The 27,923-nt window shown below is 45.5% G+C and overlaps 1 protein-coding gene across 1 annotated transcript; it reads left to right on the forward strand.

Moving 5' to 3' along the window:
* Nucleotides 1-10,928: 10,928 nt before the first annotated feature.
* LOC137753965 (carcinoembryonic antigen-related cell adhesion molecule 1-like) lies at nucleotides 10,929-27,398 on the forward strand. Its single transcript, XM_068529466.1, has 8 exons — nucleotides 10,929-10,992; nucleotides 11,929-12,288; nucleotides 16,199-16,477; nucleotides 17,351-17,629; nucleotides 24,645-24,774; nucleotides 25,494-25,546; nucleotides 26,234-26,265; nucleotides 27,285-27,398. The coding sequence occupies exons 1-8, from the start codon at nucleotides 10,929-10,931 to the stop codon at nucleotides 27,396-27,398; spliced, it is 1,311 nt and encodes a 436-aa protein (XP_068385567.1).
* Nucleotides 27,399-27,923: the final 525 nt, after the last annotated feature.

The following is a 27,923-nucleotide window of genomic DNA, read 5'->3' on the forward strand; positions in this document are numbered from 1 at the left end:
CACCCACCTTTGCCAGCCCCAAGGGCATCCCACCCACAAGAAGCAGCCTGTGTCCCTATCACTCCCACCCCAATTCAGATCTCAGCTGTCTCAGCCTCTTCCACTTCTGTGAATTGAGCACCTCCAGATTTCTGGCTCAGCCGTCAAGGAGGTAGTGGTTGCCATGGGGGTTCCTGGCCCCTCTCTTCCAAAAAGCTAAGTGACCAAGGCCTCTGTGGGGACCCAGGAAGAAACCAGGCAGGACCCTTTTGGACATGAACTGTCCTACTCTCCACACTGGAGAGACATTGCTGCCCTCAAAACCCTTGTCTTTCCCCTGCCTGCTCACTCCTTCCTGCCTTCTCCCCGGGGAGCAGACCTGCCAGGAAGTCATGCTTCCTTCCGCATCTCCCTCATTTGCCCAGTTTGTATATATATAGGTTTGTTTTCATATGAAATATAAGAGGCTGCTTTATTATCATGGAGATTGCCATGGTCTTTACTGTTAAACGTCTATGAGTAAGATTTTTGCCTGCAGAAGGTGTTTCACTGTGGGGCGAGGATACTCCCGTTTTGGATGAGATAATTCTTTGTTGTAGGGGATGGCCCTGTGCATTGCAGGACTTTTGACAACATCCCTGGCCTCTATCCAGTAGCTCACCCACAGTTCTGACAGCCGCAAATACTTCCAGACCTTGCCAAATATCTCTAGGAGGAAAAATCAACACTGTTGAGAACCACTGAACTAGACTTAAATATTTTTTAAAGGCTAAATCTAAACAACAAAGATAATAATGAATGAAAAAAATAGAGATAGATAAACCTTATATGTAGCACAGTGCCATTTCAATAAACACAAAATAATATTTCAGGCATAATACAGCAGATCAGAAACCAGGTAAGAGGTCCTTTGGGCACTTTTCATGTTCTGTTCTTTTCATTCAAAGCATCTTTAAACACTGTTTAAACATGAGTCTCATGGTTTTCCCTAATTATAGAGTCAGAAAATACAGCTGCAAATAAAGCAAAGTCACTTCTCTCATGGAGCTCACTCTCTAAAAGTTGTGGAGACAGAAGATAAACAAGTAAATAAATGTATACTGTGTCAGTTGAAGATATGGACTATAAAGAAAATTAACGGATTCATTTCCTTTGAAGAGCTGACATACTAGCATTTTGGGTGGGAAATTCCTTGTTTTGTGGGACAGTCCTGAGCCTTTTACCGCATTTTAAAATCTCGTGTCCCCACATTCTAAACTCTGGAAGGCCTGTCAAGTCACAGATATAGCCAAACTATGGCCCGCCCCTACATTTTCTAATGCTCTCTGAGTGGCGGTCAGTGCCATCGCCAGTTGAGAAAAAATTCTAAATCTTTAACATTTATCTCCAGGGTTTTTTTGCCTTCTCTTTGGGGAGTAAGGGACTTCCTGGGGAAGTAGACAGGTCTGTGACCGCCCCCAGGATCACCTGGAAGTGATCTGAATAAAGAGGACCCTTGCTCTCCTTTGTTGTTTTGTGTGTGTGTTTTTTTTTTTGCTCAGGGCAATTTTCTCTTAGCAGAAATTCACCTGTAACTCTGAGTCCATTCTTTCCTGGGGCACACAGGAAAATATTATGTCTAAATTATCCCAACTCCCATCCCTATCTCCTGGGAAAGAGAAGTTTTGGTGGCAGAATGTGGTGGGGAGAATATTAACAGGAAAGGATGACATACACAAGAGCTCTTGCCCAGGGAGGACAGCTGTGGGCTGTCCTCACACTGCCCTGAGGACCAAGAGACCATGGACAGCTCCCAGGCTTTTTCCTTTGCAAATGCAGGAAGCGACACAGGAAAACAGGGCCAGGCAGGGGATATGGGGATATATGTATACGTATAGCTGATTCATTTTGTTGTACAGCAGAAACTAACACAGCACGTAAAGCAATTATACTCCAATAAAGATAAAAAAAAAAGAAAACGGGGCCAGCTGATGTCCACACAAATATGAGCAGGAGGAAGCAACCGTAGGTGGTAGACACATCATGAACATAACTTCTTCTTAGCCCCTTCCAGTGTCCTGAGCCCTCCTGGACTCTTCAGCCCAGGCTCTGGGGGAAAAGACACCTATAAAACACACCAACTCTTCAGAAAAGCCACCATCTGTTTCATCTCACCTTTCCCCAAGAACTCCCTCTCACCTGCTCCTTATCACCTCATTTCCACATGCACTGCCCCCTCATAACTCTTGGTCCATCAAGACTTGCTCCTGCCTCCCCGTATCTGATTACACAGTCCCCGCCTGGGATGCCCTCTTCCCCTTTCTCCATCAACCTGCTCCTTCCCTTTTTACAGCCAGGCTCATTGGCCGTCTGCCACAGTTCATCCCAACCTCCAAAGATGGACAACAGGGACCCCCTCTGAACTCCCACCTCTGACTCTCTTCTCCTTTGTGCTGTAACAACATGTTCAGGAGCAGTTCCTATGCTCACGTCATGTGTCCTATGGATCCCTGAGTACCCGAGAGACAGGCAGGCTGAGCCTAGCTGTGCTTCTCAATGGGGCCATCACTCCTACTCAAGGGTCTGGCACAGAAAAATGGCTATAAAGTGTTCAGAGTAGGAGGAGAGGAAAGAACGATGGATAAATGGGTGGACACCTCCTTCAGCGCCCACATAATTACTATGGGAGTGCTTAGGGTGTGAAGAAATGGACATTCACATACACCCACAGCAGTGTATTGGTGCCAGTTTTATACAAGGGAAGGTGTAGGATCCTCTCCTAAATTTTTTGTTTTTGAGGTAAAATTCACATAACCTAATATTCACCACTTTAACCATTTTGAAGTGTGAGACCAAGGGAGTGTGGCCCATCCGGTCCTACCAGAGTTCTACTGTGCTGCAGGATATGCCCAGGGTGGCCACAGTCCTGCACTCCCTGCCTTGCAGGCAAGAGTCAGAGCCCATCTCTGTCTGGCAGTTGATGTCCAGAGTACTAATCTGAACCAGAGGGTGACATCAGGACACATAAAGGTATCTCTCACACACCCACACACCAGACACCCACACACCCACACACACCCCCCGTGGGAACTGCTAGACTCACTCGATCCAAAAATGTCCTCAAGTAGCCTGAGCGTGGAGACAGGATGATTTGGGGAGGAGAGTAACCACCATCCTTAGACAAAATGATAGACGTGCCTTTGTTTAAAAACGATCCTGCTCTCATGAGAAGTGATGTCCCAGCGCACACCTCCTAGGGAGAGCAGTGCTGAGACATGCGTCCCATCTGAATGGGGTAGGGGTGAGTCTCCTGTAAGTGCAAACACTGCAGATTTCCTTCTCCCTGCTCTTTCCCCATTAATGGACCTGCCGAGGAGCCTCAGCACCTTTCTCCCTGCAGAGGCTATTTTGGGCATCATGACTGGGGTCCAAGCTGGGCTGACTCTGACACAAAACCCCTGACTGTCTTCTGTTCCCAGAAACCTGTGGGGTAGTGGCGCTCTTCTTCAGACTAGGCTCTCCTCTGCCAGACTTCCTCCTCTGCTTGGGGGGAGACAGAGGGCCCTCTCTCATCTGCAAATGGGTCTCCCTTTTTGTCCTCATCCCTCATTCTCAATTGCATGACATTCTCATGCACTCATCTAAACAGGATGACTTTTCAATAGGCACTTCCCCCAACTCCATCGTGTGAGCCCAGGTCATCCACATCCTCCACCTCCTCCCTCCTTGCGCTGGGATCTTGTCACCATGGCCCAAGTTCCCTTCAAGTCAAAAGCACAAAAGGGGCTTCCCTGGTGGCGCAGTGGTTAAGAATCTGCCCGCCAATGCAGGGGACACAGGTTCGAGCCCAGGTCTTCCACATCCTCCACCTCCTCCCTCCTTGCGCTGGGATCTTGTCACCATGGCCCAAGTTCCCTTCAAGTCAAAAGCACAAAAGGGGCTTCCCTGGTGGCGCAGTGGTTAAGAATCTGCCCGCCAATGCAGGGGACACAGGTTCGAGCCCTGGTCTGGGAAGATCCCACATGCCGCGGAGCGACTAAGCCCGTGAGCCACAACTACTGAGCCTGCGCGTCTGGAGCCTGTGCTCCGCAACGGGAGAGGCCGCGATGGTGAGAGGCCTGCGCACCGTGATGAAGAGTGGCCCCTGCTCGCCACAACTGGAGGAAGCCCTCACACAGAAACGAACACCCAACACAGCCATAAATAAATAAATAAATAAATAAATTAATTAATTAATTTTTTTAAAAAAAGCACAAATGATCCCACGGCATAGGACGTTCTCAAGGAAAACAGAAACCCCCAACGGGGGACCCTCCAGACTGACTGTGTCAGGCCTGACTAGAGGGCCCACATCTGTGAGCATCTCCTCATCTGGCTAACTCCCCTCAGCCACTGCAGGAGCACCTGGGACTCTGTGTGAGGTATTCTCTCTCTCCCTCCTCTGGGGCTCCATGGTCTGGGACACGTGAAGGTCTTCTCAGAGAAAAATACCTCCAAGTTTTTCCCACTCAGCTCACCAGGTCACTGCTAAGTTTTCCATCTATATGTGTTTAACGTGACAGAAACACGAGGTATCTGTATCAGAGAAGAGACCATTTACTCAGAGAGAGAGAAAGGGATCCAAAGACTTGGAGAGATTGGAATGTGGTATGGATTTATCATTTCAGACCTGCTCACCCACCCTGGGAGTGTTCAGAGGACACACCTTTCACCATGACTGTGAGATATGAGTTTGTAAGGGAGCCCCAGCAGGCTTGAAGAGCTCTGTGATGGCTCTTCTCTGGAGGTCAGAAATTACAGGGGGAACTGCTGCCACAGAAGTGGGAAATCTCAATGCAATGGGGGTAAACTGGATCAAGAGGTAGCAGGGCTAAGAGGCAGTACTTAATCACCAAAGGCAAGGCGGGCCGTGCTCACCATAATAGACAGCAGAGTCAAAGCTGCAATCAGAATAGTCTGCCACAGAGAACAATGGCACTGGTTAATTGATCATGGTGTTCCTAGAAATGAAAGAAATAGGAAGTCTACCAAATTCTTACTTGATCCATATAAGTGAAAGAGTTCTAAATCAAGTGAACAAAAGTTTAATCAAATCAAGAAAAAGAGAGTCAATGTCCTTCAATCAATTCCCAGACTGGGCCAGTTTAAAGACCCAGAATCCTTGGGGTACATGTATCTTTTTCAGCACTATTTACAATAGACAGGACATGGAAGCAACCTAAATGTCCATCAACAGAGGAATGGATAAAGAAGATGTGGTACATATATACAATGGAATATTACTCAGCCATAAAAAAAGAACAAAATAATGCCATTTGCAGCAACATGGATGGACCTAGAGATTGTCATACTGAGCGAAGTAAGTCAGATGCAGAAAGACAAATATCATATGATATCGCTTATATGTGGAATCTAAAAAAAAGGGTACAAATGAATTTATTTACAAAAACAGAAGTAGAGTCAAGGATGTAGAAAACAAACTTATGGTTACCAGGGGATAGGCAGGGGAGGGATAAATTGGGATATTGGGACTGACATATACACACTACTGTACATAAAATAGATAACAAATAAGAACCTACTGTATAACACAGGGAACTCTACTCAATACTCTGTAATGGCTTATATGGGAAAAGAATCTAAAAACAAAAAGAGTGGATATATGTATACGTATAACTGATTCACTTTGCTGTACATCTGAAACTAACACAACATTGTAAATCAACTATACTCCAATAAAAATTTAAAAAATAAAAAATAAAGACCCAGAGTCCTGAATAAAGGGGAGGCCAGGTCTCCTTGAGGAAGGACTGCATTATACTACCCAAATTTTTACTGTTAATGTTTCTTTTGTTTTGTTTAGTTTTGGTTTTGGTTTTTTGTTTTGTTTTGTTTTACTGTTAATATTTCTCCCAGACTTCTTCCCCAAAGTGACCTTTGACCTTTTACCAGAGTGACTATACATCAGGGAAAAAGACATAATCAGACTTTTGGGGGGATTGATGGACACAGGCTCTGAACTGACACTAATTGCAGGTGACCCAAAAAGTCACGGTAGCCCACCAGTCAGAGCAGGACTGTATGGAAATCAGACAAGCAAGGGAGTTTTAGCTCCAGTCCATCTCACAAGGGCCCAGTGGGTCCCTGAACTCATCCTGTGGTTACTTCCCCAGTTTTGAAATGCATGATTGGAGTAGATATATTCAGCAACTGGCAGAATTCCCACATTGGTTCCCTGACCTGTGGAGTGAGGGCTATTTTGGGGGGATAGGCTAAATGGAAGCCACTAGAACTGCCTCGACCTAGGAAAATAAATCAAAAGCAATACCACATTCCTGGAGGGACTGCAGAGATTAGTGCCATCAAGGAATTGAAGAATGCAGGGGAGGTGTGATATTGTGGTTTATAATAAGAAGCATACATTTGGTCTTCATCTCCATTTCTGACACAGAGCTCCTTAAAGCCCTTGGAATTTCCTAAGTGCTTAGAGCTACGAAGGTGTCTTTTGTTATGTTAATGAGGTCTCTACTGGACTGCATCTAAAGATGAGGGCTGGTGGCTAGTGGACCCAAAGGAGTGATTAGAGGGTTGGAACGTTCAGTCCCATCCTGCCACTGGACAGCCACATGCAAAAGAGTAAAACTGGATGACTATCTTACACCATAAAGAAAAATTAACTCAAAGTGGATTAAAGACTTGAATGTAAGACCTGAAACCATAAAAATCCTAGAAGAAAAACATAGGCAGTAAGTTCCTTGACATTGCTCTTGGTGATGATTTTTTGGATTTGACACCACAAGCAAAGGCAACAAAAGCAAAAATCAACAAGTAGGACTACATCAAACTAAAAGGCTTCTGCGCAGTGTAGGAAACAAACCATCAACAAAATGAAAAGGCAACCTACTGAATGGGAGATAATACTTGCAGTCATATATCTGATAAGAGGTAAACACCCCAAATGTATAAAGAACTGATACAACTCAGTAGCACAGAACCAAACGATCTGATTAAAAAATGGGCAGAGGATCTGAGTAAGCATTTTTCCAAAGAAGACATACAGATGGCCAACAGGTACAGGAAACAGTGCTCAACACCACTAATCATCAGGGAAATGCAGATCAAAACCACATGAGATATTACCTCACACCTTTTAGAATGGCTACTATCCAAAGGACAAGAAATAACAAGTGTTGGTGAGGGTGTGGAGAAAAGGAAACCCTTGTGCACTGTTGGTGGGAACGTAAATTGGTGCAGCCACTAGGGAAAACAGTATGGAGGTTACTCAAAAAGTTAAAAATAGAACTACCATATGATCTAGCAATTCCACTTCTGGGAATTTATCTGAAGAAAATGAAAACACTAACTTGAAAAGATTTATGAACCCTCATGTTCATTGCAGCATTATTTACATTAGTCAAGGTATGAAGCGAACCTAAGTGTCCATCGACGGGTGAATGGATGAAGATAATGTGGTGTACATATATATAATGGAATATTATTCAGCCATTAAAAACATGAAATCTTGCCATTTACTACAAACATGTATGGACCTTGAGGAGATTATGTTAAGTGAAATGTCAGAAAAAGACGAATACTGTATAATCTCACTTATATGTGGAATTTAAAACAAATCAAAAAACCCCAAGCTCAAAAACAGAGAACAGATTGGTGGTTGCCAGAAGTGAGGAGTGGGGTGTGTGTGAAATGGGTGAATGGAGTCAAAAGGTATATATTCCGGTTTAAAATAAATAAACCATGGGGATGTAATGTACAGCATGGTGACTATAGTTAGTAATACTGTATTGCATATTTGAAAGTTGCTAAGAGAGTAGATCTTAAAAGTTCTCATCACAGGAATAAGATTCTATAACTATGTATGGTGACAGATGTTAACTAGACCTCTTATGGTGATCATTTTTGCAGCATACACAAATATTGAATCATTACGTTGTACACTTGAAAGTAATATATGTCAATTATACCTCAATTTAAAATAATTTAAATTTTTAAAAAATAAAGCACTCACTAAAAAAAGGACAGGGTTCAGAGAGCTTCCAGACTGGTGAACACATGGAGATGTGGGGAGAGCAGAACACTCACAGAGCACGGAAGCTCAGTGCCTTTTCCCCATACTTTGTCCTACGCATCTCTTCCATCTGGCTGTTCCTGAATTACATCTTTTAATAATAATCCCATAATCTGGTAAGTAAAATGTTTTTCTGAGTTCTGTGAGCTGCTCTAGCAAATTAATCAAACCCAAGGAGAGGGCTGTTGGACACTCCGATCTGTAGCCTCTCTGTCAGAAGCACAGGTGACAACCTGGACTTGTGATTGTCATCTGAACCATCCTCCAGCATGGTTCTCCACACAGCATTGCTTCTGATCATAGCAAATGAAATGCAGCAGTGGCCCCATGCTCATGGAATTCACTAGTCTTACCATCCTGAAACAGCTGGCTTGACAGAAGAGTAGAGTGGTCTTTCGGAAACTCAATTTCAGCACCAGCTAGGTGGCAGTACCTTGCAGGGCCAGGGGAAGGTACTCCAGGAGGCTGGATATGCTCAGAATCAGTCCACTATGTGGGGCTGTTTCTCCCATAGCCAGGATTCTCAGGTCCGGGAATCAAGAGGTGGAAATGGAAGTGATGCCACTCACTTACCTCTAATGATCCACTAGCAAAATTTACACTTCCTGTTCCCGTGACTTTATGCTCTGCTGGCCTAGAGGTCTTAGTTCCCAAGGGAGGAATGCTTCCACCGGGAGACACAAAAATGATTCCACTGACACATCAGGGTTCCTAGCTTTCAAGCTGTCCAAAAAGTGTAGAACCTGGAGAGTACCAATCTCAGCTTCAACCCCCTTTCCTCACAGGGATCAGGGGTCAGAAAAAATGAGAGAGACTAGTGAGGTCCAGAGATTGTGAGGGGGCAGAGATCACAGGGATAGCTGCCTAGAACGGAAGCAGGTGAGGTCACTGGCTGAGGCTGTCCACAGAGACCCAGGGAGAAGGTGGTACAGGAAAGAAGCCCCAGGAATGGGGGAGGGAGAAGCAGAGGATCACAGGCGCTGTGGGAGCTACCCCGAGGCCCTGGGTGGGACTGTGTGTGTGAAGCCGCCTCAAGACCAGGGGCCTCTCCATTCATAGCCTATGTGTACAGAGAGCACCAACAACAACCCTGGATAAAAGTGGACTTAACACTTGAGAGTTCAGCCATGGGCATAGGGCACACATGAGGCCCAGCTCTTGATGAACAAGAGGGAACCAGCTCCCTTCTCACCTGACCCAGGCCCCAGGAGTGAGAGGGGAAGTTGACTGTCCATCCTTTCCCCCTCTGCTCCCCTGACACAGACCTTCCCCTCCTGACATGCCTCGTTCCCTGCTCCTCCCTCTTCTTCCCATAGACCCATCACCTAGTGCTCCAGCCACATACACTACTGTCTCCCAGGGATGCACACAGTATAACTTACTGGAGACAAACACAAACTCATATACATTCCTGGAAATCTGAGCTTGGTGACATCTCATTAAGGAACGGGGCTGGAGTTCTTGGAGCAACAGAGACTGTGACTCACAGAGCTGGAACACAATGGAGCATTAACCTGATACGTAACCCATGTAAAAAGTTCATGGTGTTGAACAAACATGCAGAGCAGCACGGCACGGTAACTGCTGCACTTCCCTCCTTGTCCACCAGAGAGCGGCAGAGTTACTCCACAGGCTAGAGCCTCCCCAAGGGCCACAGACCTCCCCTCAGCCCAGCAGAATCGGACCCTCACCAGTGTCACCTTAGTCCATAGCTCTCCTCGCGCTCTCCAAGCTCCCCACAATGGACAGTTCCTCCATCCAGCCAGGAGCTGGCCCACTTCACACCTTTAGGAACTACTATTCCTTCAGGTCATCAGTGTGTGTCCCAGGAAGCTGTGGCCCAGCTAGACCCCCATGGAGAGAGAAGGAGCGTCCCTCTCACCAGGCATCACTCACTTTGCACCCTTTCCAGCCCCTCAATCCTTTCCTGGAGCCTTCTGGTAGGAACAGAACGAAACCTTCTCAGAGCATTTGAGAACATTGGAAAGACCCTCTGTGTCACAAAGGGAAATAATATCCTGGTTTGGGGACCTCTAGGTGTCTGTGTGGTGCTGACAGACCCCAGGCCAGAACGCAGCAGAGGCCAGCACTGGGGCGGGTGGGTCGGCCTCTGGGGGGACAGGAGCCCCCATCAGCCTTGCTACTGACACTGTGCTCCGCAGCCCAGTATGACCAGCATCACCTGGGAGCTAGTTAGATGCAGACTCCCGGGTCCACCCCACACCTGCTGAGGCAGACTCTGCGCTTTAACAGGATCTGCAGACCCTCTGTGTGCACAAGAGAGGGGGAGAGTCTACCCCAGCCCACATTATGGGGTCTCAGCCTGGCTGGGCATACATGTTACCTGGGCAGCTGTTGACACAGCATTTCTAAGGTGTCATGTGTGCATTCACAGTCTTTATAAAGTTCCACAGTGATTCCAATGCACAGTGTGGGTGACATTCCTGTGACAAGGGTTCGTGATGTAGCCGCAGGGCTCCTGCTCTAAAGGGTAAACCCAGAAGGGGAAGGGGAGGCTGTGCACCCCAACTGCGAACTGTGGGGGACGCCCAGGACACTGAGCCCCAGGCTTGTGCTCCCCCAGCCAATGGCAAACTGTGTGTGTGTGTTTCTAGGCTGAGGGGTCAAGCTGAAAAAGGCAGAAAGAGGAGGGAAGAAGAGAGAAGGCAGGCAGGAATGAGAGGGGAGGGAGAGGGAGGGTTCTGGGCAGAGACCCCGCCCCCGGCCCATGTGACCCAGCGAAGTGCTCCTGCCCCAGGAGGAGGCCCAGCACAGAGGGAGGAAGGACAGCAGAGCTCACACATCAGATAGCAGTGCTTGTGAGTGGTTCGGGAGCTGAAGCTCTTCTCACAGAGGGAGGGACACAGCAGACAGCAGACACACCATGGAGCCCCCCTCAGCCCATGCCCGCAGAGGGTGCATCCCCTGGAACGGGCTCCTGCTGGCAGGTGAGAGGGGACAATTTTCAGGGTGTGGGCAGAGGTGGGAGAACAGAGACTGGCTGAGGTCTCTGGGGGAGACAGGGCTCTGAGAGGGGACAGAGGGCTTCTGTTTGGACCTGAGGGGAGAGGACATGGGAGCAGGGGAGGGTGGGTGGAGGGACTGAGCAACAGGAAAATCTCAATGAACTGGAATTGGTGAGGGGCAGGAAAACCTCAATTACTGTACATTTTCCAAATTATTCATCACTGAGCAGTAATTTTTCAAAACTGGTGACAATAACAATTTATGTCAGGGTGTCAATCCAGAAAAGAACGTAACCAGGAAGCTAAACACTGTCCTTACCCACCACCCTTAGAAACTGACAAATAAACACCAGGTGGTGGAGGCCCTGGGAACACGCATTCCTTCCTCACCAGGTATTTGGAGCCTGGTCCAGGCCCTGGGTTACAACCAGGATCAGACAAGTCCCTGCCATTCCACAGCTCACACTCTATGGGGAGGAAGATAGACAAGCAAAGAGATCTAGAATGTGCTGTCAGGTGCTGACAAGTGTCATGAAGGAAACGGAGCAGGGAAAGGTCAGAAAGTGAAGACGGAGGGTCTTTAGAGCAGGTGTCAGGGAGGGCAGCTCCCAACAGGCCCCTGAGTGTGAGCAAGCGTGTGAGGGCAGTGAGGGAGTGAGCCAGGCAGACATCTGGGGAAACAGAGGAAATAACAAGCTCAGAGGGGCTGAATTAATGGGGGTCATGCTGCTGACCCTGAACCAGTAGCAAACACACAGACACACACACACACACACACACACACACACACACACACATATGCACTACAAAAACACACACCAAGGCTGAGGGATGAAGAGACCTGCTCAGGACCCAGGGCCCCATTTTTCCATCCCAACACATAGGTCAGAATATTAATTTCTCTCTCTTCCCTCCTAGTCTCACTCGTAACCTTCTGGAACCTGCCCACCACTGTGCAACTCACTATTGAATCGGTGCCCTTCAACGCTGCAGAAGGGACGGATGTTCTTCTACTGGTCCACAATGCGACAGGGGATCTTCTAGGCTACAGCTGGTACAGAGGAGAAAGTGTAGAGAAAAACCAACTAATTGCAACATTTAGAATAGACGTTAGTACAACTGTCACTGGGGCTGCACACAGCGGTCGAGAGACAATATACCCCAATGGATCCCTGCTGTTCCAGACTGTCACCCAGAACGACACAGGCTACTACACCCTGCTGGCCACAAGGAATGATTTACAGACTGAAAGACTAGCTGGACAACTCCGCGTATACCGTGAGTGATTCCTCTCTGACCTCTGGGTGTTGGGTGGGGTGAGTTCTATTCACACACAGAGGATTGACAGGCCTGGACTGTGTCTCCATCCCCCTCTGTATTACATCCCAGGTTGGGGTTTGAACATTTAGTTCAGAACACACACACAGTGGAGACAATCTTCAAAGGATCAGAATTCTTTCGCAGAATCCGGACCCTGAAGACCTTCTGTGCAGAAAGAAGGACCGGGCTGATGGGAGTAACACAGCAGAGGAAGATCAGTCTCAGTTCAACCCCCTGGGCCCCTGCCTGTGACCATGACGCTGAGGAAGACCCTGTAGGACTCAGTATGGGCCTCGCCTGAGGGCCCCCTGGGATCCCCACAGAATCTCAGCCCCGGGAAGCCCCTCCCCAGCTCCTCAGCTCCTGCCTCCAGTGACCCCGGAGAACCATTTGCCACTGTTGGGTTTTAGCCTCCTGGACGGGGTTGACTGGGAGCAATGATTTCCCAGCTGCCTGAGTCCCAAGACTTCAGAGCTGGTCACCAGCCAGGGCTCAGCCCCAAGAGCCACATTTGAGCAGGGGTAGAGTCTGGGCCTTCACCTGAGACTCAGCATGGAGAGCAAGACGGGCTAGATCCCCAGGTTATTAGCCGACCACCTGGGGGACTAAGGAGACTGCAGGGGAAGGTCAGCATCCTTAGGGAGGAACAGAGGAGAGAAGACACTCCTGGCAGCTCCTTGACCACCGGGGCACAGCCCAGGGAGCCCTCTCCTGTGGATGCAACTAACAGTAGATGCAGTTTTTATGGTCAGCTCCTCTTTGCTCAGCTTTAGGTCAGTTAATTATTAATGATTTAAGGTTAATACACAGGCAACATGGCAATCCTGAGACAATTTACCATTTTTTCTATTTTAATGAGGAGAAACTGAGTTAAAGGGAATTACACTCACTGAATCAGAGTCACACAGACCACAACTGGCCAATCAGAGTCATGCCAAGATAACAGCCCCATCCTCTCCTCCATCCCGGGGGCCTTTTTGTGCATCTTTGGACCCAGAAACCAGCTGTTGGTTCAGATCCTTTCTTCTTGGGCATCCCCAGCTCAGAGGGAGACTCTGGCATGGAAAGTGAAAAGAAATGGAGGGCTTCCCTGGTGGCGCAGTGGTTGAGAATCTGCCTGCCGATGCAGGGGACACGGGTTCGAGCCCTGGTCTGGGAAGATCCCACATGCCGCGGAGCAACTGGGCCCGTGAGCCACAATTACTGAGCCTGCGCGTCTGGAGCCTGTGCTCCACAACAAGAGAGGCTGCGATAGTGAGAGGCCCGTGCACCGCGATGAAGAGTGGCCCCCGCTTGCCACAACTAGAGAAAGCCCTCGCACAGAAACGAAGACCCAACACAGCCATAAATAATAAATAAATTAATTAATTAATTAAAAAAAAAAAAGAAATGGAAAATTAATCCTGTTTACTCTAGAACTAAATTACCTGCATCAATGATCATAGTCAGTGACAGGAATGTCCAGGCCTTCCCTCTTCAGGTAGCCAATGCACAAGCTCCTTGCACTGGATGAGAAATCATTTATTTGTTTGTTTCCTAATGTGCTGGGTGTCACTCCCGCTGGAATAACATGGAAAGGACTCGGTTTCCTTACTCTCCAACCTACACCTGTAACCAGCACAGGGCCCAACAGGTAAACTCTCAATCTTTCTTTGATGAAGGAAGGATGGAAGGAATAAGAATGAATGAATGACCTATAATCTCTTCAGGCACTGGAATCTGGATGCAGAATCCTAGGAGGTACTGGCCACACCTATTGCCTGTCTCTCCAGGGATGGGACCCATGTTCCATCCTCTGACCACCCGCCCCTAAAGCACGTTGGGAGCCAGGTCTCACGGTGACTGTGGGGCTGCTCGGCCAGCGGAGGGTTTTCCAGGGCTGCAGGGGTCCTGCCTCTGGGCAGCAGTGGGGCTCTTGGATCTTTGATCTTTGAAGGCAGTTGTAATCCCCACTTTGAAGTCACTTGTAAATGGACATTTTTTGCTCTCTCTGCTGCTTCTGTGTCTCTCATCTTCCTCCTCCTTCTTTCCAGCCGGAACTGGCCCTGCTCCGGACAACTCCCCTACCCTTAAGCCTTCCACAAATACTCCCACAAATGGCTGACTGCCCTGTTCCCGTCCTGCTAACACCTGTGGCCAGGCCCACCCTCCCGGGCAATAGTAAAGGACACAGAAATCAGTGGGAGCAGCAGCCTCTGCGAGGCTCCAACATGAGCCAGTTTCCCCAGGGCACCAGGAGAATGAGCTCCCACTTTGCCCTGGTCCAGGGCTCTTTCCCTCCATGATGCCAACAAGCGGAACACACCACATAACAGGGTCATGCAACCCCTGAATCTAAGCCCTACATGACTCAACCAGGGGGTCAAAGGCAGAAAGACAGGTCTGCAGTCCCCAGTGGCTCACTTCACCTCTTTGATTTGTGACTCACATTCTCGTCCTTCTGTGGGCCTCCCGTTCCTCTCAGGGGTTCCCGAGACCTTCCCAGGGTGGGGCTGACAGACCCTGTGCCATCTGACTGCTTTACTGCCTACTTCATTGCCCGTGTGTCCTCATGATGGCACCTGTATCATAGGGTGGGACACTCTCCGACGATGAGGTGCCCAAGCCACTGTCCTTTCACTTAGACTTGGCCCAACTCAGACAAATTTGATCCAGCTCTAGCTGTGTTTCCTGAGGTAGAAAGAAAAGAAAAGAAAACATGCCACATGCCAGTGGGGCCTCCTCCCCATTTGCTTGACTGTCCACAGAAATTGGTGACAGGGACCTCTTCTCCTAAAGTTATTAACATAACACAGAACGTTTCTACTAATTTAAATCATTCCTCTCTTTATAAAACAGAGACTCAGACCTCTCCCCGATCAATTCTGTCCAAGACTAAGGGCAGAGACATTGGTTCTGCTGCCAAAGCCAGCTAGCTCCTGCATGTCCCCCTCACTCTTTTTTTTAATATTTATTTATTTATTTATTTATTTATTTATTTATTTATTTATTTATTTATTTTGGCTGGGTCTTAGTTGCGGCATGCAGGATCTTTTAGTTGTGGCAGGCGGGCTTCTTAGTTGCGGCATGCGAACTCTTAGTTGGGGCATACATGCAGGATCTAGTTCCCCGACCAGGGATCGAAGCCGGGCCCCCTGAATGGGGAGCGCAGAGTCTTACCCACTGGACCACCAGTGAAGTCCCTCCCCCTCACTCTTTTCTAATCATTCCTTGGACTCGCCTAGCCTTTATGGGGTCACTGTCTTGTCAATCACCTTTAACACCTGTGCAGAACTGCCCCACCTCATGGCCCTGCAGCCTGAATAATGGACTGACCACCAGGCTTGCTCTGGGTCGTCCCGTGTGTTATTTCTGCTCAAACACCCAGTTCCAGGCCATGCTGCCCAGTCTTCTTGGGGTTTAAGGACTATGGGATGGCCCATCATTACCTATCTCTAGGGAACCTTGGAAATCGAGGACTCAGTGAAAACACATCTCCACCAGGCAATGTAGGTCTGTGCAGCTTGAAGGGTCTCGGGACCTGCATGTTCCAGGTGAACACCCCAAGGTCAGTCAGGTAGTGACCTGGTCAGTAAAAAACTAAATGAGGAAGCAAGGGGTCTCTGATTTCCAGGCCTATGTTACTGCTATCAAACCTTGATACATGACAGACACTTGAGGAAGTCTGTGCTTTCTCTCAGACATAGATCAGGTGGCCTTATATTCTCTGAGTTCAGATGTTCATGCATTTGTCTTGTGATACACAGACCTGCCTTATTCTTTAAGGACTCAGTTTGGCTCAAAGGTGAGAAATGCCAACTCTGATTGAAGATGCCATTGGAGGAATCAAGGTATAAAAGGGGCAATGTTCTCTCTGTTGTCTTCACAGCGGTGTTACCCAAACCTGTCATCACCAGCAACAACTCCAACCCCAAGGAGCTGGAGGACACCGTAGTGTTAACATGTGGCCCTGAGACTCCGAACACCTCCCACGTGTGGTGGATCAACAATCAGAGCCTCCCCAACAGCACCAGGCTGGAACTGTCTGAGGACAACAGGACTCTCACTTTATTCCATGTCACAAGGAATGACACAGGACCCTATATGTGTGAAACTCGGAACCCAGTGAGTGTCAGCCGCAGTGACCCATTCACCCTGAACGTCATCTGTGAGTAACCTCTGTTCCTATGTGCCCCAGGCAGCCCGACTGAATCTCCACTGCTGGAGGCCACACCACACCCATCCCTCTCAGGTCCAAGTACATGGACCCTCACCCCTGGATATCAGGCTGGCCATGACTTCCTGTCCCAGGCAAATCTGGGCAGGCCCAGCCTTGAGCCAAGACTGGGAGGCAACAGCTGCTCCTGTCTTGAGAGGCTCAGGGTCACCATCCTCTGATGGGAGAAAAAGTTCATGTCTCAGACTCAGGATGAGTGAAAATGAGGGGCAGTTATTGTTGGGGAATTTTAAAACAAGACTGTCCTTGGCTCAGAGGGATACTTAACCCTTCTACAGTCCAGGAGACTATGTTGGGCCAGTCTAAGAAATTATTTAACAGGAAGTAGATGCCTCCCCTACTTTATGGAAAGTTCCCTTGGCCCCAGAGATGCACAGAGCTGGCAAGCCTGCCTTCCCCAGTGTACTCGGAAGTGTATATAAGGAATGGGACCTGAATTATTTTAAAGTTAAAGAAAACTGTGGAAAAAGGTCAATGAAAGTTGATGAAAAATCCCACTTGATGTTGAAGATGCTAGACATATGGGCTGAGAAGACACTCCTGGTGCCGATACTACAGAGCTGTCCGGGGAGACTGGTCAGGGGTCATCCTGGGGTATCTGGGTTTCAGAGAGGAGTTGCAGCCCTCTCCTTACAGATCATCAATGAAGAGAGCCTCATGGCCTTGATCACAGTGTCAGGGCCATCCTCTGGGTCACCTTTACAGAGCTCACTGGCCCCGGGAGTGGCTGAGACCTCTGAGGAAGGAGCGTGGCCCCAGGCCCCTGACCTATTCTCAGTCAGTCACCCCTCTGTCTCTCCACAGACCCAGTGGCACAGCCCTCCATCGAAGCCAGCAACACCACAGTCACAGAACATGAGAATACCGTGGTCCTGACCTGCCGCACAAATGACACTGGGATCTCCATATGCTGGTTCTTCAATGGCCAGAGGCTACTGCTCACAGAGAGGATGAAGCTGTCCCCAGACAACAGCACCCTCACCATCAACCCCGTCAGGAGGGAGGATGCCGGGGATTATCAGTGTGAGGTCTCCAACCCGGGCAATTCCAGGAAAAGTGACCCCCTCAGGCTGGATGTGAAATGTAAGTGACCACTCGCCCCATGCTACATCTTCCCGGGAGAATTACTCTACAAACGGTGTGCAAAATGGATAGAGGTCACGGGGGCAGAATATCAAATAAGAGACCATTACAGTAAACAGATAGCAAAATAGATAAAAGCTTAATCTCTAAAGCAAATATACTTAAGTTTCTTATCCTGGGTTTGGCATTTTAGTGTGACTTTCACAAGATTCTTCTTGTTTTTTTTTTTTTCTGTTACCATTTTTAATGTGGTAAAATATATATAAGATATATGATTTTAGACATTTTTAAGACTGCAGCTCAGTGGCAATAAGTACATTCATATTCTCGTGCAATCATTACCACTATCCATCTAGAACTCACCATACTAAAACTCTGTACCCATTAAACAATAACTCCCCAGTCCCCCAACCCAAACCCTGGCAACCACCATTCTACTTTCTTTGTCTCTATGAATTTGACTATTCTAGTTATTTTGTATAAGTGGAATCATATAATAATTATCCTTTTGGGTCTGATTTATTTCACTTAGCATTATGTCTTCAAGGTTCCATCCATGTTATAGCATATATCTGAATTTCATTCCTTTTAAAGACTGAATTATATTCCCTTGTATGTATATACCACATTTTGTTTATCATTCATAAGTTGATTGTCTTTTAAATTGTTTCCACCTTTTGGCTATTGTGAATACGCCACTGTGATCATGGGTGTACAAATATCTGTTCAATCCCTGCATTCAGTCTTTTGAGCACACACCCAGAAGTGGATTTGCTGGGTCAAATGGCAATTCTTTGTTCAACTGTTTGATGAACTGACATAACATCTTCCACAGTGGTTGCACCATTTACGTTCCCACCAGCAATGCACAGAAGTTCCAATTTCTCCACATCCTTGCAAACACTTGTTGTTTTCTGTTGTTGTTGTTGTTGTTGTTTTATAATTTTTTTTTTTAACTTTGGGTTTATTTATTTATTTATTTATTTATTTATGGCTGTGTTGGGTCTTCGTTTCTGTGCGAGGGCTTTCTCTAGTTGCAGCAAGTGGGGGCCACTCTTCATCGCGGTGCGCGGGCCTCTCATTATCGCAGCCTCTCTTGTTGCGGAGCGCAGGCTCAGTAATTGTGGCTCACGGGCCTAGTTGCTCCGCGGCATGTGGGATCTTCCCAGACCAGGGCTCGAACCTGTGTCCCCTGCATCGGCAGGCAGATTCTCAACCACTGCGCCACCAGGGAAGCCCTGTTTTGTTTTTTTTTTTAATAGCCATTCTAAAGGGTGTGAAGTGATATCTCACTGTGGTTTTGATTTGCATTCCCCTAATTATTGGTGATGTTGAGCATCTTTTCATGTGCTTATTGGCCATTTGTATATCTTTTAAAAAATTTTATTGGAGTATAGTTGATTTACAATGTTGTGTCAGTTTCAGGTGTACAGCAAAGCGATTCAGTTATACATATTCATATATTCATTCTTTTTCAGATTCTTTACTCATATAGGTTATTACAGAATATTGAGTAGAGTTCCCTGTGCTATACAGTAGGTCCTTGTTGGTTATCTATTTTATATATAGTAGTGTGTATATGTTAATCCCATGCTCCTAATTTTTCCCTCCCCCCTGGACGTTTCCCCTTTGTTTTGTTTGTTTGTTTGTTAGGTTTGTTTTCGAAATCTGTGAGTCTGTTCCGGTATTGTAAATAAGTTCACTTGTATCATTTTTTTTAAATTACATTCCACTTACGAGTGATATCATATTTGTCCTTCTCTGTTGACTTACTTCACTTAGCATGAGAATCTCGAGGTCCATCCATGTTTTTGCAAATGGCATTATTTCATTCCTTTTTTTACAGCTGAGTAATATACCATTGTATATATATGTACAACATCTTCTTTATCCATTCCTCTGTCAATGGACATTTAGGTTGCTTCCATATCTTGGCTATTGTAAATAGTGCTGCAGTGAATATTGGGGTGCATGTATCTTTTCGAATTATGGTTTTCTCCAAATATATGTCCAGGAGTGGGATTGCTGGATCATATGGTAATTCTATTTTTGTTTTTTAAGGAACCTCCATACTCTTCTCCATAGTGGTTGTACCAATTTACATTCCCACCAACAGTGTAGGAGGGTTCCCTTTTCTCCACACTCAATCCAGCATTTATTGTTTGTAGACTTTTTTCTTTTTAATTATTATTTTATTTATTTATTTATTTTATTTTTGGTTGAGTTGGGTCTTTGTTGCTGCGCATGGGCTTTCTCTAGTTGCGGTGAGGGGGGGCTACTCTTCATTGCGGTGCGCGGCCTTCTCATTGCGGTGGCTTCTTTTGTTGCGGAGCACAGGCTCTAGGCGTGTGGGCTTCAGTAGTTGTGGCTCACTGGCTCGAGAGCGCAGCTCAGTAGCTGTGGCACACACGGGCTTAGTTGCTCCATGGCATGTGGGATCTTCCCAGACCAGGGCTCAAACCCGTGTCCCCTGCGTTGGCAGGAGGATTCGTAACCACTGCACCACCAGGGAAGCCCCTGTTTGTAGACTTTTTGATGATGGATGGCCATTCTGATCAGTGTAAGGTGATACCTCATTGTGGTTTTGATTCGCATTTCTCTGATAATTAGTGATGTTGAGCATCTATTCATGTGCTTTTTGCCCATCTGTATGTCTTCTTTGGAGAAATGTCTATTTAGATCTTCTGCCCATTTTTTGAGTGGGTTGTTTGTTTTTTTGACATAGAGCTGCATGAGCTGTTTGTATATTTTGGAGATTAATCCCTTGTCGGTCACTTCGATTGCAAATATTTTCTCCCATTCTGTGGGTTGTCTTTTCATTTTGTTATGTTTCCTTTGCTGTGCAAAAGTTTTTAAGTTTAATTAGGTCCCATTTGTCAATTTTTGTTTTTATTTTCATTACTCTAGGAGCTGGATCAAAAGAGATATTGCTGCGATTTATGTCAAAGAGTGTTCAGCCTATGTTCTCCTCTAAGAGTTTTATAGTGCCCGGCCTTACATTTAAGTCTTTGATCGATTTTGAGTTTATTTTTGTGGATGGTGTTAGGGAGCGTTCTAATTTCATTCTTTTACATGTAGCTGTCCAGTCTTCCCAGCACCACTTATTGAAGAGACTCTTTCTTTGGAGAAATGTCTCTTCAGTTCCTCTGCCCATTTTTTTAAAATTTATTTATTTAATTTATTTATTTTTGGCTGCCTTGGGTCTTCATTGCTGCATGTGGGCTTTCTCTAGTTGCGGTGAGTGGGGGCTACTCTTTGTTGCGGTGCGTGGGCTTCTTATTGCGGTGGCTTCTCTTGCGGAGCACGGGCTCTAGGCTTGCGGGCTCAGTAGTTGTGGCGCACGGGTTTAGTTGCTCCACAGCATGTGGGATCTTCCCGGACCAGGGCTCGAACCCGTGTCCCCTGCATTGGCAGGCGTATTCTTAACCACTGCGCCGCCAGGGAAGCCCTCCTCTGCCCATTTTTACATTGGGTTGTTGTTGTTGAGTTGTAATAATTCTTTGCATATTCTGGATGTTAATCCATTAACAGATATATATGTTTTGCAAATATGTTCTCCCATTCTGTGGGTTGTCTTTTCACTTTGATGCATAAAAGTTTTTAAATTTGATGAAGTCCAATTTACTGATTTTTGTTTTTTATTCCTTGCTTGTGCTTTTGGTTTCCTATCCAAGAAATCATTGCCAAATCCAGTGTAATGAAGCTTTCAGCCTATGTTTTTCTTCTAGTTTTAGCTCTCACGTTTAGATTTTTTTTATGCATTGTGAGTTAATTTTTTTGTATATGGTGTTAGATAAGGGTTCAACTTCATTCTGTTGTATAAATATCTGGTTTTCCCAGTTCCATTTGTTGAAAAGACTCTCCCATATAATCATCTTGACACCCTTGTCAATGTCATCTGACCATATATACGAAGGTTTATTTCTGGGCTTACTATTCCATTGTTGTGCATGTCTGTCTTTATTCTAGTACCACACTTTTGATTATGTAGCTTTGCAACAAATTTTGAAATCAGGAAATGCGAGTCCTCCAACTCTGTTCTTCTTTTTCCAGATTTTTTTGGCTTTTAGGTGTCTCCTGAAATGCCATATGAATTTTAGGGCTGATTTTCTATTTCAGCAAAAAAAAAAAAAAAAGCCATTGGGGAATTTTGATAGGGATTGCGATGAATCTTAGATCACTTTGGGTAGTACTGTCATCTTAACCATGTTAAGTCTTCCAATCCATGGACATGGAATGTCTTTCCATTTATTTATGTCTTCTTTAATTTCTTTCAGCAGTGTTTATTTACAGTTTCTCAGTGTATAAATCTTTCACCTCCCTGGTTAATTCCTGAATATTTCATATTTTTGATAGTATTGTAAATAAAATTTTCTTAATTTCCTTTTTGAATGTTTCATTGTCTGTGTATAGAAACAACTGATTTTTTTAATAGTATTTATTTATTTATTTTTGTTTTTGGCTGCATTGGGTCTTCGTTGCTGTGCACGGGCTTTCTCTAGTTGCGGCGAGCAGGGGCTCCTCTTCATTGTGGTGCATGGGCTTCTCATTGCGGTGGCTTCTCTTGTTGCGGAGCACGGGCTCTATGTTCATGAGCTTCAGTAGTTGTGGCTCGTGGGCACAGTAGTTGTGGCTCGCGGGCTCTAAAGCACAGGATGAGTAGTTGTGGTGCATGGGCTTAGTTGCTCTGCAGCATGTGGGATCTTCCCGGACCAGGGATCGAACCCATGTCCCCTGCATTGGCAGGAGGATTCTTAACAACTGCGCCACCAGGGAAGTCCCGAAACAACTGATTTTTACATGTTGATTTAGTATTCTGCAGCTTTGATGAATTTGTTTATTAGTTCTAACAGTTTTCTGGGGGATCTTTATGGTTTTCTACATATAAGGTCATGTTATATGCAAACAGAGATAATTTTACTCTTCTTTTCCAATTTGGATGTCCTTTATTTCTTTTTCTTGCCTAATTGCTCTGGCTAATACATCCAGTACTATCTTGAATAGATGTGGAAAAAACAGGCATTGTTGTCTTGTTCCTGACCTTAGAGGAAGAACTTTCAATCTTTCACCATTCAGGATGATGTTAGCTGTGGGTTTTTTATATATGGCCTTTATTATGTTGAGATGGTTTCCTTCTTTTCCTAGTTTGAGTGTTTTCATCATGAAAGGTTAGTGGATTTTTGTCAAGTGTTTTTTATTGATTTAACCTCCTTACTTTATATGTCTATTCATAGTCTCTATTTCTTTGTGATTTTATCTTGGTAGCTTTCATGTTTCTAGGAATCTGTCCATTTTGTAGAAGTTATCCAATTTGTTGCCAAATGCTTATTCATAGTACTCATATTTTGTAGAATTGGTAGTAATGTTCCCACATTCATTTCTGATTTTAGTAATTTGAATCTTCTCTTCTTTTCTTAGTCAATCTAGTTAAAGATTTGTCAATTTTGTTAATATTTTTGAAGAACCAAATATTAGTTTTATTGATTCTCTCTACTGTTTTTCCATTCTCTAATTTATTTATCTCCATTCTAATTGTTATTGTTTCCTTCATTCTGCTAGCTTTGGTTTGTTTGGTTTTTTCCTTGTTTTTTTTTTTTTTCGTGTCCCTTAACTTGTAAATTTAGGTTGCTGATTTGAGATCTACTTTTTTAATGTAAGCATTTACAATTATAAATTCTTGCACAGGATTCTTGACTCCTCTGAGCCTCAGATTCCTCAACTGAAAATTGCAATAAAAGTACCTGCTTCATGGTTTTGTTTCAGATTTAATGTAATATTCAATTAAACCCACAGCAAAATACACACAAAGGAAAAATTTTCCAAAAATGTTAGCTACTATAATTACTATTATTATCATTAGGCTATGTGAAATTGGGTACTCCTAGAGTCAAGGACTACCTAACTCTAGATCCACCTCTTATTAGCCATATGACTTTGGGTTTTTCACTACTGGAAGCCTCAGATTTTCCATCTGTAAAATGGAAATAATGTCTATCTGACAGGGTTATTATATGAATTAAATGAGATACATGGGAAATATTATATATAGCACAGAATCTGGCACATAGTAAGTACATCATAACAATAGCTAACATTAGGATTAATTTTCAGTTTTGAGTTGAATGGTGAGGAAAACTGAAATAAAAAAGAACAAAGAGGCAAAAGGTAGGAAGGCATAACACAAAAGACCCATAGGAACATGTTACTGAGTAAATATGGAAGAGAGAAAAAAAGGAGTTGAGTGCAAAGTTTCATGTCTAGTATGTTAGTTTTCACCCCGTGAGATGCAGTCCAGATGGGATTAGACATACAAGACATTCATTGGGAAAAATGCCTGTGAAGGAAAGTGGGGCAGGAGTGGGAGGAGCCCGGGAGGGTCCTCAGACCATGATGCATATTGGATCCCTGAGAAGGAGAAAGGGAAGGAGGAAGTTTTAGGCTGCAGTGCAGTTCTAAGAGAGTGTCTGCAAATCTGGTGAGGAGTCCTTGAACTAAAGTCACCCATCACAAAAAAATCATTTCTCGCAGAATTGGGATTGATTTCATATTTCTGCTGGGAACCTGTGTGAAGGGTGGTCTCTGTGCAGAGGGGCAGTGAATTCAGAGGGCCTTGCATCAATAAATCCCCACCAAGACACCTAACAGGCACATATTCATGGCGGCCACACCTGGGCCACACCCAGAGAAAGATGTAATCATGAAAAGATGGGAAGCTATAACATAGAAAAATAACCATCAGCGCTTCTTCCATTTCCAAAGCCTTCAAAAATATCTGAGTGCAGAAAGGCTGCACTAGAATTGAGGCATGTCCAACCACCAACCTAGAAATACAGTCAGAGAGAAAAAAATTACAAAAATATAGTCGGCTAGTCACCTCACAGCAAACTTCCACAGAAATTTTATTCCTTGAAGGAACAAGTCGAGACTATTTCATATTGAGAGTTATTTTCCAGAGCACCCCCCACTGTAAAATAATGTCACCTTCATTGACTCTTCGTTTTTCTTTCGATGACAGTTGATTCAACACAAGGAAGTTCTTCTGGCCTCTCAGGTGGTGCTAGTGCCGGCATCGTGATTGCAGTCCTGGCTGGGATAGCTCTGACAAAAGCCTTGGTGTATTTTCTGTACCTCAGAAAAACTGCAGGGTATGATGCCTTTCCTCTTGTTCTGCTTTCTCCGAGGCTAACTGCCATGCTCGGGAGAGGGAAGGAGACTTCATCTCTGTCTGTGGACCTGGATCTGCTCCTCATGCTTCCTAAAGTCTTTCTTCTTGGCATTAATTCCTGTGGGTCTCTTCTTCCCTGGTCTTCATGCTTCCTGTGCCCTACTCTCTCTTGGACATAGTTATTCCCATCCCCATCTGGTTTAGAGGGGGCAGAACCAATTATGTTCCTCTGTCCCCAGTCAGGGAAGCTAAGGTCCAAGAAGGAAAACTAATGAGGATATGAAAGAAGCAGGAGGAAGGGAGTCCTGTGCTCTGTCAACAACAGTAGCAGGAGGAGAGAGGGACAGGACAGGAAGAGAACCTAAGAAAAGCAGAAACAACCAAAGGCCTCCTGGGCAATAAATAAAGTGACAAAAAAACAGCATCTATCTATAAAAGGGGAAAGGTGTCAGGGTAGAAATAGAAGCAGTTGGCATGAATGGCCCTAAATGTGAACAGCCAGTAAGCAGGAGAGGAGTAAACACTAGAAGGGATGATAGGTAGATTGAAGAAGGAGGTCCTCAGAGGAAAGAGGACCAACCAAGGTATACATGAACATTGAGGAGCCCCAAGGAATCATGCTGACAGTGTCCTTCCTAATTCAAGGAGCAAAGACCCTGTGTCTGGGAATAGCAGTCACAGTGTCTGATATTTATTTAGGGCAAGTGACCAGCGAGACCTCATGGAGCACAAATCCTCAGACCACAACCAGAGTAAGTAAACCTGCTCACTTAGTGAGAGCTCGTATGTTCTACTATATACCCTGCCCTAGCAGGGAATCCCGGATTTCCAAGTGAATCCCTACCTTCTGAATTATTAGAGGGGATCTCAGTTTCCCAGTCTTACAACTGGCATAGGTCCTCACACCCTTCCTGCTGCAAAAGATTCCCCTGAGACACAGCTGGGGGAGAGACACTCGCCCCTCCTAGGCCAGGCAAGCCAAGCAGGCCATGAGATGGACATGTTTCCAGGAGCCTTTTCCGCATCCTACCTCCTTCCCCCTCCTGCCTCTATTACGGATGCGGACATCTCCTTTGGTGAGGCTTTCCCTGCCTTTGGTGCTCTGGGTACTGTGGGCCTCAATGCCCCTCCTTGCCGCTGGAGCCTGCGGCTGAGACACACACCTGGGCAAAACTCAGGCCTTGTGAACTGGAAGAAATCTTCAGAAGTGCACTGAGGCCTCTCCCCACCCCTCCTTGGTCTAACACCCTGGGGTCTGGACCACAGACTGAGGGAAGCGAATTCCTTAAGTCTTAATCATGGGCCACCTCCCCACCCCACCCTCTCACCACCTGCCACCTCCTTCAGCTAGAAGCACAACAGCTTAGGAACACCACGTTCTGAGGCAATAAGTCAGTTCTGCATTTTCATGGGTTGATAACTCTCCTTTGTTTCCCTAGGTGAGGGCCACTCTGACAATTCACCTAACAAGGTAAGCACAGCCAGTTTCACTGGCTCCTTTTCTCATGGAAATATCTCTGTGTAGAATGGGTTATTCTTGAAGATACAAAAGTGACATCAAGTTTGGGTCAAAGTTCCTCACTTCAGCAACAAACAAAGAAGTATTGCCCCCACCAGTCTACCTCACTGCAAGATGTGAACTTGAATCCTGGCTGGGACCTTGGGCTGGTAACTTAACCTCTTTGATCCCCGGCTTTTTCATGTGTAAAATGGACATGCTGCCTCCTTCAAAGAGAAGTTCAAGGAATTAAATGACATAACAAAGGTGAAGCACCTGACACAATGCCCAGCTCAAGGAAGGCACTAGATCATTCTCCCTCTTCTGCCTCCAATCTGACCCTGCTCTTACTATCAAATGATAATTTCCAATCTAATAGATCTGAGGTCTTAGTTCCTTTACTTTCTAATAATTGTACTGAATTTTTCTCATCTTAACCTTCAATAGAATATATTTATATTGAAAAATGCTTCAATCATAAGTATATTTTAACAATGTGTAAGTTTCTACGAGTTGTACATACCTATGTAAACAGTGCCCAAATCATTTTAAAAAAATCAACCCCCCCCAACAAACACACAAAAAACGCTCCAGTTACTTCCCTCCAAAGAGTAATGACTATCCTTATTTCCAGTGCATTAGATTAGTTTTACCTGATTATGCACTTACATAAATGAAAAATACAGTGTATACATGTGTCTGGCTTCTTTGATTCAAAATTGTTTTGTGAGATTCATTCACATTGTTGTGTGCCTTTGTCGTTTATTTATTCTCATTGTTGTATCATCATATTCCATTGTAGCATTCCATAATCTATCTCTTCTAACGAACATTCAATAGGATGTTAGTAAGCAGAGAAAATGGGTAATAAAAGTACTTCTTTGAACTAAAAGTTTCAAAGTGGTGAAAGCATGTGGTGCTGAATCACACTGGACAAGGTGAGGGCCTGGCCTACGACACTGATTTAATTGACTGCTGTTCATTCCTTTCAGATCGACGAAGTTGCATATTCTGCCCTGAACTTCAATGCCCAGGAATCAAAGAAACCAACTTCAGCCTCCCCATCAGCCACAGAAACAGTTTATTCAGAAGTGAAAAATAAGTAATGCAACCAGTCCTGCTCGCTGCACTTATTCCAAGCTTCTCATCCCCATCCCTAGGAGATCCCTTTGCCCTCCAGGGAAAATGGGAATAGTGTCTTTCCCCCCCCTTTCATCCCTAATGAGGCACATCCTGGCTGCCAGGTCACAGCCCCTTCCTTCAGTGTCAGTAGATGAAAAGGTACATCCAGGAGGAGGTCTGGAGGAAACCCAACCTTCCTTGTCATTGAACTTTGGCGAAGCAGACCTTGGGAGAGAGTTGCCAGAACCTCCACGCCTCCCCATTTCCTGACCTAAACTGGTTTTAAACTTGCCTATTCAGAGCACACTCATTCCTTCCCACCCGAGTCCTTTCATATTGGAGTTTAACTTGAATTTGCCATAACCTGGAAAATTATGTCCTTGATCCACTGAAATGCATGTGCCAGAAAAGGAGAGGAAAAGGAAAAACTTCTGCTCTCTGAAGCCCGGTGTGAACCCACCACACAGGAAAACACATACATAACCAATTCTGAACTGGGAAATTCTATA

The sequence above is a fragment of the Eschrichtius robustus genome, chromosome 19 (genome assembly GCF_028021215.1).
Source record: "Eschrichtius robustus isolate mEscRob2 chromosome 19, mEscRob2.pri, whole genome shotgun sequence".
In the NCBI taxonomy this organism is placed as follows: domain Eukaryota; kingdom Metazoa; phylum Chordata; class Mammalia; order Artiodactyla; family Eschrichtiidae; genus Eschrichtius; species Eschrichtius robustus.